This window comes from Falco punctatus (genome assembly GCF_963210335.1).
Source record: "Falco punctatus genome assembly, chromosome: 5".
NCBI classification, from domain to species: domain Eukaryota; kingdom Metazoa; phylum Chordata; class Aves; order Falconiformes; family Falconidae; genus Falco; species Falco punctatus.
In genome coordinates this window covers 71,681,281-71,702,751 of record NC_137584.1, presented here as the reverse complement: position 1 = coordinate 71,702,751, position 21,471 = coordinate 71,681,281, and the positions used below count along the sequence as shown (strand labels likewise).

Here is a 21,471-nt window from a genome sequence, read left to right as displayed (position 1 = left end):
CTCACCCCACAGAGCTAAGGCAATAGCAGTACTTGTTGTACAACCCTGGGTGGGATTCATCTGACCAGATACAAATGTGTTGCCAATAACCATCTGCATCTAGGAAATCAGCTTTCCATCAATAGGGAGAAAAAAAGCACTTCTGACTTGTGAGTCATTGAGACCGTTTTAACCATCTCTTTTAAAATAGGATAAATCCCTGTATGAGTGCTTCTTGCTCCTCATCAACATGGACATGGAACAAGTCCAAGGTGTTTAGCTCACAGGGAGACACACGGCTCTGAGGCAGGACAGTTGCCTACATGCAAGTCTCCAGTCCATCCAAGTCTCCAGTGCCATTTTAGATATCCCAGGATAGCCCCCTGACGTGCCGCTGCCCCCACCTTGGACCATGCCCGGTGCCAGTAGTGTAACTGCAAGGGGAGCCTGACACTCGCACTGGCAGCAGCAGGGAGAGGTGACCAGTCTGGAGCTGAACTCACCCCTCACACCCCGACTTGGTCCATGCATAAGAGTGCTAAACCAGTGCAGAAGAAGAAGCTCTTGCATCCTTTTACAAGCTCTTGCATCCTTTTACAAGCTCTTGCATCCTTTTCCTGGTGCTAACATGGCTCCAGAGTTGCAAAGCAAGACTTGTGAAATCACATTTTTTAAAGAAAAAGTCTGCCAATGAAAATTGGATCCATATAGGTAAATCATCACATGTGCAAACCAGGGAAGTGTGGTCAGTCACTCAGGCGGTTCAAAATAGCTGAACAGAGGTGGGTAGGTGGTGGTCTGATGGCAGACTGTAGGGAGGTATGAGTTCTGAGCTTATGGACCCTTCTGCCTCTTGAAAGAGTTCCTGGGGGCCAGGAGTCAAAGTTAACCACGTTTCAGTTTAATGTTATTACTAATTATACAGAATTACTTTATGAGTGTACCTTACCTTAATAAAGAAGAGAGTGATCCACTCTCCATCCTGGTGGTGGATTCTCCATCACTGAACTATTGTGAATGCGATGAGATGGGTTTTTTCCCCAAAGGGACAGATTGCTTTAAGTAGGAAGGTGTCCTGGGAAGCTCCAGCACAGAGTGGTGGAAAGGTGTTTCTGCATTTGCAGTCTCTTAAATTTGCTTCTGAAGGGTGCTTTGATGTGCAGCTCCTAAGAATCAGAACACTTTTCCTGTGTCCCATGGTTTTATGGGGCTTTCATCATTTTATGATTTGGGCAGATAAGTGAACACATCCAGACTGTGGTGGCTTAATTCTTTAATCTGTCCCAAGCATTCCTTCCTACTGCAAGGACCTGGGGTGCTGATGATGTCGCATGTCTCTCCAGCGTTATTCCTCTGGGTTGTAGCTTTTGGCCCCTCAAACTGGAGCCGTTTGGTGTGCAGCGAGGGGATCCAGCATTACTTTGTGTGTCTGGTGTGGGAAGCGGTGAGGAGCAAAACATCTCCAGATCCAGCTGAACACAAAAACCTACTGTGTGCTTGCCCTCAGAGCTGGGGGGCTGGGTATGATGACTCAGAGGAGCCACTTTTCATTCAATTACAGTGAGTCAACACAGCTTGAAGGGGAAGTCATGACTCACAGGCAGATTTAAATTCTTTGAAGGAGTCGACAAGCATGTGGCAGAGGGTGATCCAGCCGATATAACGTGCTGAGATTCCCAAAACTCTTTTAATGAGATTTCTCACCAAAGGCTCGTGGAGATACTGAGCTGTCATGAAGTAGAAGGGTTTTGGTTTGAAAGGGAGGCAATGGGGAGGAAGGACTTGACCAGAGAAAGGGCTTACAAGGGGAGTCGTGTTGGCACTCCGGCAAGGAATTGTGATCTTCAAGGAGGGCAAAGGCTGAGATGACAAAGTTGGCTGATGCCACAGCATTCTTCAGAGCGGTCAGAATTAAACCCAGCTGTGCAGAGGTGCAGCAGGATCTCATTATTCTGAGTGACTGGAGGTTAAAACAGCAAATGCAGTTCACTGTTGATAAAGGAAAAGTAGTGAATATAGGGAGAAGCAACTCCACCTGTATGCATGCAGTAATAGGCTCTAAATTAGCTATTACCATGTAAGAAGATCTTGGAGTAACTGTGGATAGTCCTTCAAAAACATCAGTACGAGGCTCTGTGGAGGTCAAAAAGGCAACGAGAGCATTATGAATTATTATGAAAGGAATAGGTAGTGGAACAAATGTGTGTTATGCCAGGGCACTAATTTTGGGAGCCTGTGTCTTACGTGTTGTGTGCGATTCTCCTCCACCCCATCTGAGAAAGGAGTAGTAATTTTACAAGAGTGCATTAGGAAGGATGAACAGGGACAGGGAATGGTTTCTGGTGGAAAGGGGAATAACAAAGTGGGACTCTGAGGCTTGTAAAAGAGAGGTCTGATGCGGTTATGACACAGATTTCTAGAGTCATGAGCAGCAAGCAGAGGGAGGACAGCTCTTAAGAACTGTCCTCTTGTCACTACTGTTCAAAACACATGAAGGAGGGAGCATCAGATGGTCATATCAGGCAGGAGATTTAAAACAAAGAGAAGGAAGTGTTTTTTCATCCAACAGATAATTAAACTAGGGAAGTCGCTGACCAGGATGTTGTGGGTATTTATCCTAAGGGATAAATGGATTCAAAAAGCAATTAGATAACTTCCTGGATGAAGATCTCTCTAAGGCTATTAACCACTGTGATGTAAATACAACTCTGTAAATACTTGTCCTGTTTCTCATTCTCCTTCCCTGAGCACCTGCTACAGCTGACTGTCAGAGACAGGAGTCTGGGCCTCATGGGTCTTTGGCCAGACTCATTGTACAGCCTGTGCCACCACAGCTACTAATGGACCCTGCTGACATCACTGCGGGTGGAGCTGGGCAGCCTTGTCCTCCCATTTTCCAGCAAGGGGACGGAGGGACAGGGTACATGAAGGCTCTCACCTGAGATCTCAAAGGGATACCATGAAAGGAGTCTGGCTGCCCTGTGTTACCTGGCTAATTTTTGATACCTGCACACAAAAAACCAGCCATCACCCTCCTTCCTTCTACCGCTCTCTAAAGGTAGCTTCTTCACGGTGGAATAACCAAAGCAATCATCTGTTTGCAAAACCATTTACTTCTTGCAGCCAGGGAAGCCCTAATGGCAAGTGGTGTTATTCACATGCTGATTCTCTCCAATTTACACAGAGCTTACCAACACTAAAATGAAACCAGCAATGACTTGCAAGGATTGTGTATCCACCTAATGAGTACCAGGTGGGTTGTTCTCCCTCTCCCAGAGCTTCTCCCACCTAAGAAGATTTCTGTGGCTGAACATGTTTGTTCTGATCAATTACCGTGTTGCAAACACAAATACAAATATGAAAGGAAGAAGATTACACTCTTGATCCAAAGCTCACTAAAGTCAGCAGAAAGGCTCCTGGTGTTCACAAAAAGGTTTTGGCTGCAGTGAAAAGGATACAACTTTTGATCAGCTTCAGTGAACAAAGTGCCTTGTTAGTCTGTGACAGATTTTATACAAACTGGAACTATTTGCCAGTGAATATATCATCGCTCTCACCTCTCCTAATGGAAGGATTAACATGCAGTTGTGGAAGGCATGAATTCAGCAACAGCTCTGATTTGACGTGGTTGCTTTTCACTCATCTTCTAGTTGACAAGAAACACGCAACAGAAGCAAAGATGCTATTTTTAGGTCTTTTTCTGTCCAGAAACTTGGCACTGGGACTGAAGAGCAGGAGCAGGTATCTGGTGTGTGTTGCTGACCAGAAGTATTTCACCACCAGGATACAGGAGGCTGAAAGCTGAAAGCAGCATTTAATAAGTTCTTCGATCTTCAGAGTCATTAACCTGAGCATTCATTGCATTAGTGCTACTGGAAACATGGCAGAGCTGAGATAATTGTACCAGCACTCAAAACTCACTCCCCCTACACCCTCTCCTACACAAGGATGGAAACGCTCAGGCCAGCGTCTCTGAGACCTTAAGGTCTCAGAGGTTCAGAACAGGGAGGTTCAGAAGTGTCCAAGAACTGAGTTTATTTTCTCTCTCTTTAGCCCTATAAAAACCAGGCTACTGATTCATCTGGGCTACTGCTATGATTAAGTGAGTGGGATTATCACATCAAGAGGATGGTTTAGCCCACTTTGTGATAAAATTGTTGAGTTAAATAGCTGAAGTTAGGACAAATGGCAGGTTAGAAGCTGCACCCATGAAGCAGACATGTGGAAAGGGATCTGAAGTGGGATTTGGGTCTCAGGGCTTGCGGATTAGACAAAATGGATTTACAGCTGCTGCCTGGGTTTCCACAGCCTTGCCTAACTCTCTGCCCAGGTTTTAAATCGCTTTCCACAGCTGACAGTCTTCCAAGCCCTGCAGACAGCTCTCCCTTTCCATGCCAGCCAGGCAGAGAACAAAATGAACATGGTCAAAAAGAGGCAAACAGGGAAAAGTGGATCTCATGTGAAAGGAAAAATGTGTTATGTATAGTTTGAATAGGGATTCCTGGCTCTGCCATTGCCTCGTGCAAATTGCATCCCTTCTCTGCTGTGGTTTGCTGGGCTATGAGATACGAGATGGGCTATGAGATACGAGAAGACTTTTCCCCCCCAAGGACAGTCACAAGGTATCAGGAATTAACTAGTAGTTAAGTGCCCTGGGAGAAAGATCATTTGCAAGTGTCAACAGCCTCCACAAGGGACAGTGAAAGGTCTCCGCCTCCATGGTGTGCAGGGGCTCTACCAGTGCTAAAAACCTCCCGCACTGGGAAAAGCTGGCACAGCGCATCCCCACACATTGCTGATGACGGGTTGTCAGCCACGGCTGCGTCACTGGCTTGCAAACGGTGCCCGCTCCCCCAGCTTCATTTATTATCTTTGTGTAGGAGGCTTGAAGCGCCTGCCTTTTGCTAGCAGGAGAATACGTTTGGCCTGTTCCTTCCCTGAGGGAATTAGCCGTAAAATTCTCAGTAATTTAATTGTGCATGCAGCCTAGAAGATGTTCATTCATTCAAACAGGATGCCATCGCCAAGGACACTGAGAACACATGGATCCAAGGTCACTGCAAGGTCACTTGTGCAATTCACACAAATGCTTGGCTGAAACAGGGTGGGGAAATGTCTTCAGATCATGAGTCTGAAGAGGGTCCAGCATCACTGCCTGAGATGCAGACATATAGCTACAATAACACAATTTTGGTCCAAACAGTATTGAATTTACGGTTGGACTCTATGAAAGGTCTTTTCCAACCTAAATGATTCTGTGAGTCTATGAAGCAATATTTCCTCTGTATTTGTCTTAATTTTCCCCTGCTGTATGTGTGTTGAACCAAAAAAAAATTGGAGAGGGTAAAAAGAAAAAAAAAGATAAATATGTTAATGACCTGCCCACTCCATCTAGTGAAATGAGTAGGTATTCAGCCATAAACTTCAGTGGGTGCTGATGAGTTGCACAGGGGACTACAGCCGCTTCCTTACTCATTAATTAATGTGTTAGCTCAGGGTAGCTGCTGGCGGAAGGGGGTTTGTCCATTAATGACAAAGACATTTCTCAAAGTAGTGTGCAAAGAGGGAAAGGCAACACTTCCCAGGAAATCTGGCTGTCTCAGGAAATGGGTTTGTATCGAATTCTCTTGCCACATGTACTGGAGACAGAGTAGAAAAAGGATTCAACCCCCCCATGGAAGGAAAGTTACTCAGAGCAGGGGCTGCACAGCACTTACGTTGTATGTAATTGCCAGAAGAGTGCTGTACCTGGCTGGGTGGATTTTGTGCTGGTTTCTCTTCTCCCTTGGGCTGTGTTTGGAGATGGCATGCAGAGTTCCTATGGACAGCCAGATGTGCTCTTGGTGTTCAAGCTACAGCAGCCAGCAGGAGGACATTCCTCTTTGCAGGGTGGCTGCAACGTGCATTTGAAGGCCTGCACACTGAGTGAATGGTGGTTGCCCTTGCAGTAGCAGTCAAGTTTTCAGTAAAATTACCGTGGTTGCAAGAAGGGTTTGTCAGAATTAGTATTTGTCTCTTGTCCAATTTCTGGATGCTAGCCCCTGAAATTAACAGTGGCAGGTACCCAGCACCTACATGCACCAGTTCTGCAGAGAAGTCAAAGACTGAATGAGCAGTCACAGCAAATGTCCCTTTTCACTCCTGGATGTTGTCTCTGGGTGACAGGATTCAGGTAGCCTTCTGGGGCCACGGGAGCATGTGGAAAAGGCTGAGAAGGACAGGGCACTGCACTGAGCCAGAGCTTGTGATTGATCTCCTCCTCTTACCTTCTCTATCTGTTTATTCTGCAGGGACCTCAGGGTCGAGCTGTGACATTTTGAGTCCAAAATTTCCTTGTTCCCCCAAATACTTGGGTTAGAGTTTTATTTTCCCAATCAGCCTGTGAGGTGCAGCTGCTGTGAGAGCCCTGAGGTTTGATCCTGCTATAAGATGCTTCTTATGCCATAGATGGACAGCGGGGGACCTCTGGTTTGCAGCTACTGGAACACCATGAAGTGGTTTCAGGTCGGCATCGTCAGCTGGGGAGAAGATTGTGCAGTAAAGCCAAACCCTCAGGTCTTAATGTCAGTTTACAACTACCATGACTGGATCGAAAAGGAGACAGCCATAAGAAGGAAACCTTTCTTCGCTGAAGACATGGATAACCATACAAATGCCAGGGTGATTCCTTCCAGGGCTGGGACACAGCTGGCATTCCTTGAGCATTGTCTCCTTGTATTTGTCTCTTTAGGAGCAATTAGATTATTGTAGAGAAGATTTTTCAAAACATAATAAAAGTCAGAACTACTGTCTCATTCTTTCACTGCTGATCCATATAGTTGTGTCTCAGGTCAGCCTGCTCCATCTCACCCATATGGACACAGACACCAAAAGGAGATGCCACAGTGAGACAGGGGAGTGGGACAGAGACTGGGGAAATGAAATGAAAGAGCCGGGACTCAGACAAGAGAGACCATAATCCTCTGGAAAACACAGATTTTTCCACAGTGGTGGGTCACATCAGGCCCAGTTATTTGCTAAGCTCAGATGCAAAGTCCAGATGGGGTGTCTGAAGGAGCTGCTCCCTTGGAAAGCTGAATCCCAAGAAAGGTCCTAGCTTACTCAGTTGCATATTAGCTTAACTGTTGGTAGAATAGCTCTGGGCTGATGTGTCTGACAGCTGATTATTAGCTGTACTAATGTATCTTCTATCTTGCAACTAGTCCCAGGTAAGGACATCTTCAGAGACCACGGCAGCAGCTCAGGTGTTATGTCAAGCAGATGCAACATCACTATGTGTCAAACTCAGTGTCTCCTTAAGCTAGAAAAAAGGCAAGAAATCTTTTGGCTGGTGTTGGAAGGTGTAGCATCATATAACCAATCAGTCTTATTTACCTGGATTGCAGATGCTGGGTTTTGGTTGTTACAGGCAATAGAGAAAAACCTGGCTGGCTGAAGGGAACTGTTTCTGAGCTGTCCATAAAATGCTGTCTACAGAAACCCTTTGGCTTTGTAATTAGCCAGTGTCAAACTCTTGCAAGTAAACGGTAAATCAAAAGGAAATAGCTTTTTTTTTTCTCTGTTAGAGGCCTTTTACATACATTGCTGAGAGGTCCACATCCCAGCCTGAGCTGGGCCTGAGCTGGTCTTTCATTGCTTCTCCTGCAACAGAGTGCATTGCAAAACGTGTTCTGGGAAGTGATGGGAAGGAGGCAAGCAGCAAGGTCTCCTTTGTGTCCCACCTTTGCAACAGCATAAAAGCATCTGCAATTTGCAGCAATGATAAAACTCAGTGAATGTGCAATGGGACAGAACCTCACAAATTGGTTTTAATTACCTTGATATTTTCTGGCTAGCTGGTGGAGAAGCCTTGTAAATGAGAATTAATTCATCTACCTTAAGCTAATGCAAACCCATCTTGGCATAAAAGTCAGACTTTATTTTCTGTGTTATCTGAGCAGAAAATAATGCTTAATTATTATTAGTTCTGAGTAATGCTTATGAAAATTGCTCCACATTAATTTCACATGGCTGACTGTCTAATGGATGCATAAGGGTCCTGTAACCCTTTGCAAAAAGACTAATAAAAGCTAAAAACAAGGAGAATATATTACTTTAGCAGCTATTAGTAGTAGACATTGCCTGCTAGCATTAATATCTATATTTATTTTCCTTTCTATTAATAATATATCAATAGATTCTAGAAGCTGTGGCAGGGGCTGGACATCAGGAAATATTTCCTAATGCTGCAATCTATTCAGCTACAGAATTGTATCCCCCAAAGGAAATGAGAAATGCCCTCCTGCTTGAATTATTTTAATGTAGGGTTTGAATAAAGCACTTTCGTCTACAGCACACAGCATGGAAAAAGCCGGGGCTAACAGGGCACTGCAAAAGGATCCAGTAGGTCTTTTCCATCAGTAGCATTTGCACACGGATACTGGTCTGTGTTAAACGAAGGTGATGTGACTTGCTGGTTACAGCAGGGCACTGCTGCTATATGTGTTTTGATCCATCTTGCTGCTCATTGACTCAGTGGCTTTGGGGAAAGACAAGTTTCTGCTTTGTGCCTCAGTTTCCCTGCTTGTTAATGGAGATAACAAACGGGGTTTACTTGGCTGTATGGAAGCTTCAGTTCTGCAAATTGGGACCAGCTACAAAATAATAAACAGGAGACTTTTCCCTCCTTATTTAAAATGTCAGAAAATTCATTAAAGCGAATTAATCTTTGATACTACATACACTGTTCAATAATTGGAGAGAGAAGGAAATGTTTAATATTGCTGTGCTTAAGTAGATCTCATGAAAACACGCTGATGCTGTATTTTGTTTCAAAAGTATTTGTGTTTTGAGAGACCACATCACTTTTGGTTATGGATTTGATGGGAATGTGTTGGAGTCACACACAATCAAAATGCAATATATCGGGTTTGTCATTAACAGGTCAATGTGACCTATTAATTTTTTAAGCTTTACAACATTGATGTATTATGTTTCTTGTGTTACTGTAATCTGTATTTGCAGATTTAGATGATCTGAGTGAAAAGTTTTGAAACTGAGCTACCTTAACTTTTAAGCTTCAGGACACTCACTTTTTGTTTTAATTTGCTGCTCATTTCTTATTGCACCTTCCCTCTTTCCAGATTCCTCTTCCTCATGTCCAGTCAGCCCAACGAAGAGCATCAAGCTGCCTGGGCAAAGGAAATACGTCTCTCTCAATACCGTTTGCTCACTGAGCATAGCTGGCCAACATCAAACAAGAGGCTGCTGCATGGAGCATGGTAATGCAAAGCAGTGCACCAAAACTCAGGTTTTGTTCTAAGCATGACACCTTTACCAGCAAATGCCAGAAGAGAAGCAGGATATGGAAATGCTTAAAGACCTGGGGAAATATCCATAAGAGGATTCGGGAGGTGGGAGGGGTGGGGAGTAGAGGGATATGGGTACTCAAGGAGACAGAGAGGTAGTCAGGCCTTGCTCGCATATTTTGCTGAGGAGCTGAGAAAAAAAGCACCTCCCGTGGGCACGGAAGGCAGCAATTTAAAAGCCAATACACCAAAATAATTTTGGCTTAGTTCTGCAGAAATTAAGGGCTCTGTATATATATGTGTGTTTCTCTGGCTGCCACATCCCAGCTGGCCATTTGTGTGCAAGCTTGAGCAGAGAGATGGAAGATTTGAAGGTGATGGTGTTTGTGCAAGTTTGGTGGAAAGAGCTGGTTGCGGATGAGAAGTGGGGAGGGCTCCAAGTAAGTAGGACAGATGTGTGGCTCCACCTCAGAGAAGGAAGGTTGGAAGAGCATCAGTCCAAGGTCACAGATAACTGCTACTGCAGAAATCCAACCTTTATTCAGGGTGATGATCCCAGACCTCTCCCCCAGCTCCTCCTCGGTAGATGTTGCATGGGTGATCTGAAGACAAAGCAGTTCCCAGTGGTATCCTTTCAGGGGGGGTGAGATTTCCCATTTTCTCCTTTTCCAGCCTGTGCTTCTTTGCAGAGGTAAGACACAATGAAAAGAATAGGCTTGTCTTCTCCTGCTCCCTTCAGCACCCTGGGCACCTCTGTCCCTCTGAGGAGAAGGCAGAGGACACACATGGCTGTGGCCATGACCTCTGGCATCCATTTGTCATTTCACATGCACTGCATGAGATGCTCTGACTTGTGTATGAGTCTTTAGCTGTCTGAATTCAGTGCAAGCGAAATGTCAGAGGGCTCGTTTCTCTCTTGTGAGTTTGTGTGCCTACCAGATGATGAGTGAAAAATCACCTATGGATATGATAAAAGTCTTTGGTCAGCTCTTCGGTTGTGTCTGTTGTTGATTGTCAACAAGATTAGATTAGAGCTTGAGACAGCAGGCTTCAGAGAACCAGCACTCATACCCACATTTCCCACTGGCTTCCCAAGTGGCTATCTGGACAAGCCATTTTTCAGACTAAGGACTCAGTTTATCCTCCTGTAGGCATGAGAATGATGAAAAGCTAGGGACCTCTCTTGGGATACACCAATTGTGATAGTGATTTAATCATTGTTGTTAACTAAAGTGAAGATAGCTCTGGGATGGAAAACATTACTGACAATATTGAACAACTTGATTCGTTCAGCAACTGCTGAACACTTCTGGGATGTTGAAGAGATGATTTAAGTAGCTGGATTATGGTCTGGAGGAGAGCTTGGCTTTGGGATGAATACAAGATGGAGGCTGGCAGCTGCTGAGCTGCCTAACCAAGCTGTTGACACACTCAAATGCACCCCAGAAATACAACCACGCTTTTCCCTGCAAACGTGGGAATGCTCAAGTGTGGTGTATCTGTGCTGAGCAGTGCCCATCCTTTGCATTGTGGTTGTGCTTGCTGACCTTGAAGAAACACCTATTCTGCTTGAAGGATTTTGCTCAGTTGCCTTTTTTACTCACTGCCGGGGAAATCCTTCTGGTTTTGGCTTCTCTGGCAGTCCCATGGAAGCCCACACTGCTGGTCATGGATGGCTTCTCAAAGTCATACTCGAAATGCCCATGTACTTAAAGAGCACCAGCTTGGCCACCTCCAGGCAGATGATAATTCTTTGCTGTTCTGACACTGGTATGCGCTACCCTTGGTGGTAATTAGGGCTTGAAAAATGAACTAGCTGGCAGTGACTGAGCTTACAGCATGTTGCGGTACCATGACACATCCTCTTATCGGGTATTTCCAAGTACCCGTGTGCAAAGTATCTGCCTCCCACGTCCTTTTCTGAGAGGTGTCTTGTGCTGGCTAACACTTGTATTCACAACTAGTTGCTTTCTCCGTGTCTCATCATGACTCACTGCTTCAAGGGCTCTTTAATATGCAATCCACTTTGTTCCCACAGCCCAGACCGCTAAATGATTTAGCAAGTGGCTGCAGAGAAGAGCACTGCGTTTGGCTCCTCTGTTGGGAGGGGTGGGCTTCAAGGTACCTCTGGAAAGTAAAAGTTCCTCTTCCTCAAGGATTTTGAGTGTGTATGTCTTAACACCACCTCTGCAGACATTAATCACAACGTAAGCAACTCCAGAGCTAACCCATGTGCTTTCAAATTAGGGAGGTGCAGGGGAAAGGATGATATGATGGCTTAGGCATGGAATGCACACAAAGGAGCATAAATTCAACTGTGCAGCAACCCTGTGAGATCCTAGAGGACCTCCATACAGTTGCATATGAAGCAGAGTAACTCATGAAACAATCAGTTATGAGCCATCTGAAACTCCTTTGGAGAGCTACTGGGAGAAGAGAGCTTTGCTCTTTGTCCTCTTTCCTTTGATCATGATGGGAATAATTTGAATGGACTCGTGCCTTGGACATACATGGGAAGGAATTTTCTCACCCCCAATGTGAAAAGCGTTGCTGCAGGCTGGAATGCGTACGAATCTGGGTAAAAGATAGGAAAGTGTTTCCACTGTAGAGTCATCTCAAGCAAAAATTTTCAGGGCAACCTTGGTCTGAACAGAATCATGGGAAAGGGCCAAGGGAACAGTAGGAAGTGATCGGTCAACAATGAGCATGAGTTTACAAACAACACCTGCAACACAGTGTGCTGGGCCAGTGGTCCAAATATTCCTTTATTTCAAGCTGCACTAATAATTTCTCCTGTTTTGCGACTTGTGGCCAGATATTAGAGGTAAAAGTGATGCTATACAGAGCAGAAGTCTTTGTTAGGGTGGAAGGGTACCCAGAAGTGATGCAGCAACTCAAGGGCACCGGGGAGGTGTAGAGAAACCTCCAGCCCATCTGAGTGTCACTGCCCCAGCCCTACTCACAGCAAGTGCCTAGGAGGTGGAGTAGGAAGCTATGGCTTGATGTGTAGAGGAGCATGAACAAACAGAAAGTGTTTATTCAAGGCGGGTCCAATTGCTGGATGCCGTGTGACAAGACAGTTATTATGCGGATGGTTGAGCAACTGTCACTGCACGACTGGTAATATCAGAATGAAGCCATTCGTGCAGAACAGAGCCTCCTGGCAAATGCATGTTATCACATCCAAGGTGCCTGGGGTATGGGCTCAGGGTACGCTGCCACTTGCAAATGCCTCTGATGCCCCACGTTTGAACCTGTTTCCCGGAGGAACCTGGCCTACCTCATTCTTCAAGGGAACATAATGCTCTCCAAAGCCTCCGCATGCTGCCACATCTCCAGGTGCTATCTCTCACTGTTCTGCGTTGGCTGTTCACCCAGCCTGAGGATTAGCCAGCACTTGGGCAGGACCTTCATGCACGGTGTACTGGCTCTGGCTGGGACGGCGTTAGCTTTCTTTGTACCAGCCCATATGGTGCTGTGTCTTAGATTTGTGACCAAATGAGTGTCGATAACACACCGGTATTTATTGCTGAGCAGTGCTTGCACAGCATCAAGGCTTTCTCTGCTTCTCGTGCTGACCCACCAGTGAGCAGACTGGGGGTGCACAAGAAGTTGGGAGGGGACACAGCCAGGACAGCTGACCCCAACTGACCACAGGGTTATTCTATACCATATGTCATGCTCAGCTATAAAATCTTGGGTAAAGGAGGAGGAATGGGGGATATTTGGGGTTATGGCATTTGCCTTCCTAAATATCATTAAGCATGATGGAGCCCTGCTTTCCTGGAGATGGCTGAACAGCTGCCTGCCGATAGGAAGTGGTGAGTGCATTCCTTATTCCGTCGGTTGCACATGCAGCTTTGCCTCACCTATTAAACTGTCTTTATCTTGACCTGTAAGGCTTTTCCCTTTACACTGGATCCTGCATTCGCATTTTACTGGTACTAAAGCATCCAAAAGTCACGAACCTCCAAGGATACATTTTAAACTGCTATTGCAGGTTTGTCCTTGCATAAGCTCCAGGTGACCCTGTTACATTTTACCCTGAAAGCAGCACACAGATGTTGTGGTTTCATATATCTGATCACCTAAAAGGCACCAAGGCCTCTTCTCCAGCCCCAAAACCAAATCCTACCTGATACATGCAGTTATGCGCTCAGCTTCTAAATCAGGCTGGCTGATCCAAACTGCCTTCTGGCAATGGTCCCTGGCCTGTGCTAAGCTGGGAAACGTTTGGGTTGATGCATCTTAGTCTGGGCTAAAGCAGGGCCAGGCCCATCTACGAACCACACAAGATGAGCAAGTTCCTGCAGCCACTCAACCCTGTTTGATTTACCAGTACAGAGCTACAGTTTGTGCATCACCTGTTCCTCCAAGCCCTGCTTCTTTCCCAGCATTTCTGCCAATGATTCCTGCTCTACCAGCCTCATCCTCCTACCAGCTTGGCAGGCTCGCTCAAGTGATGAAGCCATTATTCAAATCCTCAAATGGGCTTAAAAAGTACGGTTTGGTGTTCTGTTTTTCCCACTGTGTTTAGAGGCACACTGAGTCACTGTTGAAAAGGGCTTTGACCAACCCGCTGCCTGCCGTTACAGGAAGGGCTTGCATCACAAACTTTTCAATACCACCTACGTTCCTTCTTGGCTGCCAGGATTTCAAAGCAATCACTGCACAATTACAGGCTAACTATACAATAAAGAAAAGGGAATGGTACCATCCCACTGTGATCTCTCGGAGAACCACAGAACTGTTCTTTAATAAAGGTAAATCGGTTTCTGCTTTGCTGCATAATCAGCCTCTGATGATTTCAGCAGGAGAAATCCCAATTAGAAATGGATGGAAAAGGGGCGTTCCGTCTTGGGAGCATGTTGGAAAGCCTGAGAATTTTTCCTGTTGTGCTTTGTGGTTAAATGAAAGCTTTTACATTTAGAAAAACACCCTGAATTAGCCAGACACAATGCTGTGAAGTAGGATTCAAGCCTCCCTCGCCCTTTTTTTCATCTGCTACAGTCTGTTGAGAGGAACATCACCTTCCACCCCAGTTATGATCCAGAGCACTAGTGTATGGGCTGTTTGGTGGTGGGATTCTCTGTGGGACTTGTTCTGCTTCATATAAATGACTATTTGCAAGGATAAAAGCGTAAGACATCAACATATTTCTAATAAAATTTTAAATAGAATTTTGAAAAAAAAACCCAAGGTAGCTGCAGTGGTGAAGGAGAGGCATCTGCTGGTTCATCCTGAACCAGACCCCAGAGAGGGCTGTAGGAACTACAGACTTGTATTGTACCACTTGTAAGAGCATTCTGTCACTGAAAAACAATGGTGTTAGCCAGGAGGCAATCTCACAAGGCCAAATGGCCTGTTGCGGACATCTCCAGGCTACTAAGGGTTCTGTCTGCCCCATATGGGTGCCCTTAACCCAACAGCCTCTTGGAAAATGACTGCATCCAGGAGCACAGGATGCAGGTCACCAACTGGATGTCTCCAAATATGCAACCTCCCGCTTGTGAGTGGGCACCTTCTTGTCCTCATGGGAGGTCGTTTTCGTGGCGCATTGCTCATCAATTAGGCCAGTGCAAGTAGATGCATCTAAAGGGGTGCCCATCCAGTGCTGAGGTTTTGCAGCTTCCAGGCAACGCAGGCTGCAGTTTCACCAGGTCACTGGCCATTTCTGCCTCCCTCAAGGGAGGAAGGAAACCTCTTGCTTCTTTTCCTCCTCCTGACAGGTGAGGCAAGTCAACCCTATGGGCATGACAAACCAAACCTAGTCCAGATCAGCAGCCCCTCTACTGCTTTGGGATTTCACAAGCAAGAAAGAGCTGTCTGAGGCTGGGTGCAGAGGGAGAGCTGGACTATGATAAATGTGAAACCTTGCTGGGCATCTCAACTAGCCTCACAATGGGGTGAATCCAGACTAGGTGCCCTCAAGCTGGTGATGGTACACCAGGTAAGACCACTGTGAGGATAGAAAGACCACAAAGTGATACAGTACATGGATGTTTGGAGGTCTACCTAAAGGTTTAAAACATTAAACCCAGAAGATGTTTGCTTTACCTGACTTCCAGAGTGGCACTGGGAAGCTCTGGGTTTTTTGGGGGGAGTTCAATATCACCTAAATCTAGTGAAGCAGACAGGCTACGTGCAAGCCCAGCACACATCAGCCCATAGTCTGCTCCTGGTTGCTATTTCCTGCAACAGGACCCTGACATCCATGTGTTCCAGTTTCCATTGTGTGTAGCAGCAATAATCAAGGGTGTCTTCTTGTAGTGGGATCTACGAAAGCAAACTTTACTGGGGCTTTTCTGGGGCTTAGGGAGCAAGCAGGGAGCTCCAAAATACAGACAAAACAGAGCAATAGGAAAAAATACCCACCCTGCAAGGTAAAATCCAAAGGTCCAGACTTGGAGCAATGCCTGCCTTTAGTTTCTCCACTAGAAGCAAGCTCTGGGAAGTTGAATTTACATATCTAACTTCCAGTTGAATTTGCATACCTAATTACAGTTTATTGTGTGTATTTCTGCCCAACCTTTTGTGTGGGATTGCTTGGAGGTAGGGTACTGTCTTCTGGCAGTTATTCTTTGCAGCACAAGCAGGGACAGCAGCACCATGGGTCAGCTGAGCTGGAAGGGTGGAGGGTGTGCAAGGAACCTGCCTGAATCCAGATATGTTTTCCGTCAGATAGGGCTCAGTTCTTCGTTCTTCTGGCGGATGGGGCAGTGCTGCCTCTGTGACTCCTCACAGAAAGCACGCAGCCACCTTGCCACGTGGTTCCACGGGCAAAAGGTGATCTAAGACTCGACCCCCTCTGACATTTTAAACCTAGAAAGCTTTACTGTAAAGTCTTCTAAAACAGGTGTTTTGTTGTTTTTGGCATACAACTTGTGGCATGTGGATCTTTCTTTTTTCTCCTTCTGGAGGACAGATGTAGCTAAGCATGTATATCATGTATATGCCTTTGTAATTTGCTACCTGTTCTGCCGTGATTGAGCTTCTGTGCCATGTGCTATGGGTTCTGAGCACTTGAAAAATCTGATGCTAAAGCTCTTCTACTTTCTGGCTTGTGGAACAGATGGCTGGTATAACTAGAAATTGCTATTTATTTTTTAAGAGATATTTCATCCCTTAAGAAAACATTTTTTCAAAAAGCAGAATGAGGAAAAGGAAATCCTAGAATCATAGACTCATTTGGGCTGGAAAAGAACTTAAGATCATCGAGTCCAACTGTAAACCCAGCACTGCCAAGTCCACCACTAACCCATGTCCCCAAGCACCACATCTACACAATTTTTAAACACCCCCATGGATGGTGACTCCCTCACCTCCCCGGGCAGCCTGTCCCAGTGCTGGACACCCTTTCGGTGAAGAAATGTTTCCCAGTCTCCAACCTAAACCTGCCCTGGTGCAGCCTGAGGCCGTTCCCCCTTGTCCTGTCGCTTGTGACCTGGGAGCAGAGACCGACCCCCCTGGCTGCAGCCCCCTCCCAGGCAGCTGTAGGGAGCGATCGGGTCCCCCCCGAGCCCCCTCCTCTCCAGGCTGACCCCCCAGCCCCCCCATCAGACTGGTGCCCCAGCCCCTGCCCCAGCCCCCTGCCCGGCTCTGGACACGCTCCGGCCCCCCAAGCTCTGTCTGGGAGTGAGGGGCCAGAACGGACCCCAGGGCTCGAGGGGCGGCCGCACCGGTGCCCAGCGCAGGGGGACGGTCCCTGCCCCGGCCCTGCTGGCCACGCCATGGCTGACACCAGCCAGGGTGCCGCTGGCCTCGGCCACCTGGGCTCGCTGCCGGCTCATGCCCAGCCGGCTGTCAACCAGCATTTCCTAATGATCGTAACTATTTGGTGGGGGATGGTTTTCCAAAGGAAACAGTCAAAGCCTTGTCACGGGAGTTTTAAAGTTATAGTGAATAAAATATTAAGGACTACCCTGCAAGACGGAAACGGTCAGAGGCAGATACAGGCGCCGAGGGCTCGAGGGCTGTGGGGGTTGCTGTGCCTTGCACTGGGGGTCTGGCCTGCAGAAAGGAGCTGCAACCTCATGCAACACAGCTGAGCTCCTGGAGAGCGTGCCAGACAGTGCAGTGTCCTGTGACACTAAATCCAACATTTCACAAAGCGAGACTGACCTCAGGCTGGGGATGCTCCTGTTTTGGTACAAGGAAAAGGATTGTTTTCTCCTTGTCATGCTCTTACAATTTTCCCCTGAGCACCTCCCAGGTACCAGTTTTGGAGATACAAAACTTGGCCAAACAGACCCAGTTTGGATCTGACTCAGTGCACTGCACCACTTTGGTGCAGAAATGAAATGTAATGAAAATAAGACAAGTTTTTAATTTGCTTCCCGAACTTTTAGATCTTTGTCAGCCAGGTAAGCTAGTGGAGTTTGAGAAATAAGAGATGGAAATAGGGAAACTGTGTCCAAGTCATCAACTGGGCATGTTGGATTTTCCTCTGTAATACCACATTCAGGGAATCCCCTTTGCATTCCTGAAAGCACTAGGTATGAACACTGAATGGAATTTCATAGGGGTCTTCAAAAGGGCATCCACTACCCCTACAATGGGGATTTTCAAAGAATTTCAACAATCACAGACAGATTCTGACATTCAAAAAAGATTTGCTCAGACTTTAAGGGACTTTCAGGTCAGAAGAAACTCTTCTTATCCTATAATTTGGCCATCTATGTAGCATAGTGCAACAAAAACATAAAGAAATAAAAACATAGTTGTTAGTTCATTAAGTTTTTAAAAGCTGTGCTATAATGCTCAAGCAACAAAGAGTGTGGCACACTTGAAATATCAAGCCACTGTTTTGTTATTTAAACAGAAGTCGAATTATTTGAAAGGCTGACCTTAACTCTGGGTGTGTTAAGCATAAAAATCCAGATGTTACTGGCTATCTTATGCAAATTGAGGTTTAAAAGAAAGGGAAAAAAAAGACTCTATGACTTCTCCCCCTCAATTGTGGCTTTGTCTAAAAACTTTCCTCCCTTTCAGGAAATGAAAAATAAACTTTGGTTTCTCATGTGCTTTATCCAGCGCCTTTCTAACACAAACAATGCTGAGATATTGCAGTAAGAATAACACAGAAATTGCATGGAGTTTCTTGCTGCAAATTCATAACGAAAAGGGAGTAGCTCAGCGTTTTTCCTTTTTACAGCTTATTTTTTTGAAATTACATATACATAGATATTTACATGCATACATTTGAGAGGTGAAATTACGGTTTGCCTTTCCAGCCGTGATTGTAATTGAAAAATACGACCTCTAGATGGCAGAAACTCCCTCTTTTGAGTGTTTTTTTTGTTTGTTTGTTTCTTTATGCGGTGAGGTTTTTTAATCCCTGCACAGGATGCCACAAAACTAAGATTTAGTATAATAGATGGATTTATAAACATTCAGCCTTTTCCAAGCCTGGGGATATCACATGGTGTGGCATCATCCAGCTGTAAGCCACACCGAATTTGCTTTATGCTTATACTGCAAATCTTGCATCTGTCCTCTTAGACAGACAGGTCAAAGTGCTTTTTGGTGGCCAGTCATTCAGCATAAGGCTGAGTGAAATCAGGATGAGCTAAGTGCCTAAACAGTAGAGGATCTGGATTATTTGGATGCATGGTGCAGCACAAGACAGAGAAGTGATGGGGACATTACAGAATTGTTTACACAGTCTAGCTAATGTATCTCTCAGAAAAGAGCCTGGTTTGGGGGGTAAAAGTTGGTTCCCTTGGTTTAGTATCTAGGCTAAGGGAGTCACTTAGTTGTTTTTTCCTATCAATGGAGTGAGACGGGTGGTTCATTCCTTCTACCTGAGGCATCCTTTTCATCCAAGGACCGCTGCTGCTATTTCACCTGTATAGCCTCACACCTTCTTATACTGGAATTTATGGCTTCCAGGCCTCGCCTCTGAAGGCAGGGACTGCACAGGCTGGGAGCTGATGGGGTGGCCTGCAAACAAGGTGTTCACAAGCAGAGGAGGACAGATTGGGCCACTTAGTGAAAACAGGCTTTGTGTATCTGCCTTGCCATGGCATCACAACCAAAGTACATCTTGTCTTTCTTCTGGCTCTGGGTAATAGGCAGGACTTTTCTTCACTCATTTCTCCCTCTTTATATTTTTAATTCTCTTTTCCCACCTCAGTTGTCAGCCAAGGGTTTCTGGACCTTGGCCAAGATTACGCTCTTCTAACATGTTTGCAATCTTCAAGGTTCGTGGCCATCTCCTACCTTCCAGGAACATGTCCTACACTCACAGCTAGTTACTAAAACCACCTGTCCCCAGCCATGGGAGAGATGGGTAAATCTGAGGGGTACGAGGCAAAATTTTTATTCTGCCAGGAAACTGGAGCACATGAAGGTAGGAAGCCAAGGACCAAAACCTTGACTATAGCCCAGCATTGACAAAAGTACATGGGATAATCCTCAGTATCAATAAGTGAGAAATCTACACTCAAGCAAAGATTGTGTAGGTGAATAAACAACAGGGGGAAAGTATCTAAGGCAGAATATAGTGCAGGGAGATAAGAATGGCAGAATGGCTTGAGATGATGGGTCCATCCAGTCTCTACCGGTGGCTGAGCAGGAGAGGATGGTGAGGGACCAAATGCCTTTTGGAAGGCTGGCCTGTTTGTTCCTTCTGAACCTTGTAATAATAAATCCATTGTTTTGATGGCCAGAAAGGACCATTATAATCACATGATCTGAGCTCCTCTTTAGGTCCAGCTCCTGAGTTTCACACACAAGTCTTTACAACTCCATAAGCCAGCATGGTGAAACACATACACTGTGAGGATGAGGCTCACTTCAGCTAAACCCAGCTGCAGCACAGGGGCAGGATCTCCCCAGGACCTGTCCCAGGAAAGGTGCATTTCCCAAGGGGGATGCCACGTTGGTACCCTGGGGTAGTACAGTCCTTAGGGTGTCAGCACTTTGGCTTCTCGTGGATTCACCTGGCCCCCACTCATGTTGTGTGGTGGGTCACTGTGTGCTGCAAGAAGGTGTCCTCTGCTCACCGGGGAGCCAGGAAAGCGCTACAGCTCCACAACAATTGCAGTACTTCTCACCTCCCTTTAGATGCTTATGACACATGCTTTTATATCTGATCAGGTCTTTAGGCTCCTGCTATTGCTTATAAAGCCCTAGAAAATGATGCCAGCCAGTGATTCACCTCACCTTAAATCAGAAACCTACATTTGGTCCGATGACTCACTTCATTGACTGTGCTGGCTGGGTTTCTGTTGATATTAGCAGGAGGCTAAACACCTACTTTGGATGTAGACATCTATGCTATAGACATGAGGTGCTTGATTCAACTGCCCACACACAGGCACCTAGTGACATTTGAGATGTCCTGCAGTAGCTGAGACATCTTCACCCGCTGACAGGTATGACATGGGAGATCTCTGTTGTCTGAGCTAGTACCTGGGGGCAGATCGGACAGGCTTGGACATCTCACATAGCATGAGGTGGCCGCAGTTAGAGACCTGAACTGAAAAATCAAGTTTCCAATAATGGATCCCCAGAAGGTTGGTTGAAGAAACTATCTAGGATGCTTGCATGGGGGGATGCAGGTTTAATTCTCTGTTGTGTCGCTGTGTACAGACACCGGAGCCACAAAAGGGGAGTGAGCTGGGACATACTCAGCCCATTCTGCTGATGCTGTTTCTCTCTCCAACTCTCACTTAGCTATTCAGTGGAGGATTTGGATGGTGAGTGATATGGCCACCAGACGTGCTTTCTCCTCTCTCTCCATCCACCCCTGCCTTGTTCTGGCTGAAACAGTGATCAAGTTAAAATCAAGACCAGGGAAAAGGTGACAATGTAATGAGATATAAAAAAAGCCAGACACATTTTGCAATTCATCAGGACAGTGAGCCAGGATCAGCATTTCCACTGCAATCATTTCTGCTGCGTGAAAGAGAGCTTTGTGCAAAACCAAATCACATCCATGGATGGGTTCTGAATTAAAGCTGCTTGCACTGAAAGATATGAACATTTTCCTGTTACACTGATGTCTCTCAGTAAGGAAAACTCCACGAACATGTGCAAGTTGCATAGCAGAGAGGAGAAGAAGCCAGGATGAGCTTTCAACTTGTCCCACATTTTGCTTATAAAATTCAAAACCCATTAAGAAATGAATATATGATCCGGAAGGAATCAAAGTGCCTTGAGCTGAAGGGAAGGAGAAGTGAGGCAAAGAGATAGAGGGCAT

At 45.9% G+C, this 21,471-nt stretch overlaps 1 protein-coding gene across 11 annotated transcripts in view; it reads left to right on the top strand.

Moving 5' to 3' along the window:
• Positions 1-21,471, top strand: part of LOC308064555 (serine protease 55-like) — a 66,779-nt gene that overhangs the window by 10,190 nt on the left and 35,118 nt on the right. For 5 of the 11 annotated variants that reach the window (XM_080389191.1, XM_080389188.1, XM_080389185.1 and 2 more), the window contains one exon: positions 6,427-7,647. The exons of 4 other annotated variants lie outside the window; for them this stretch is intronic. In XM_080389191.1, the coding sequence (XP_080245317.1) occupies positions 6,427-6,729 (303 nt within the window). In that variant the 3' untranslated portion in view covers positions 6,730-7,647. Of the gene's footprint in view, positions 1-6,269; positions 7,648-9,101; positions 9,240-21,471 lie in introns of those variants that run through there. 2 more of the 11 variants (XM_080389193.1, XM_080389186.1) reach the window with 2 other exon arrangements.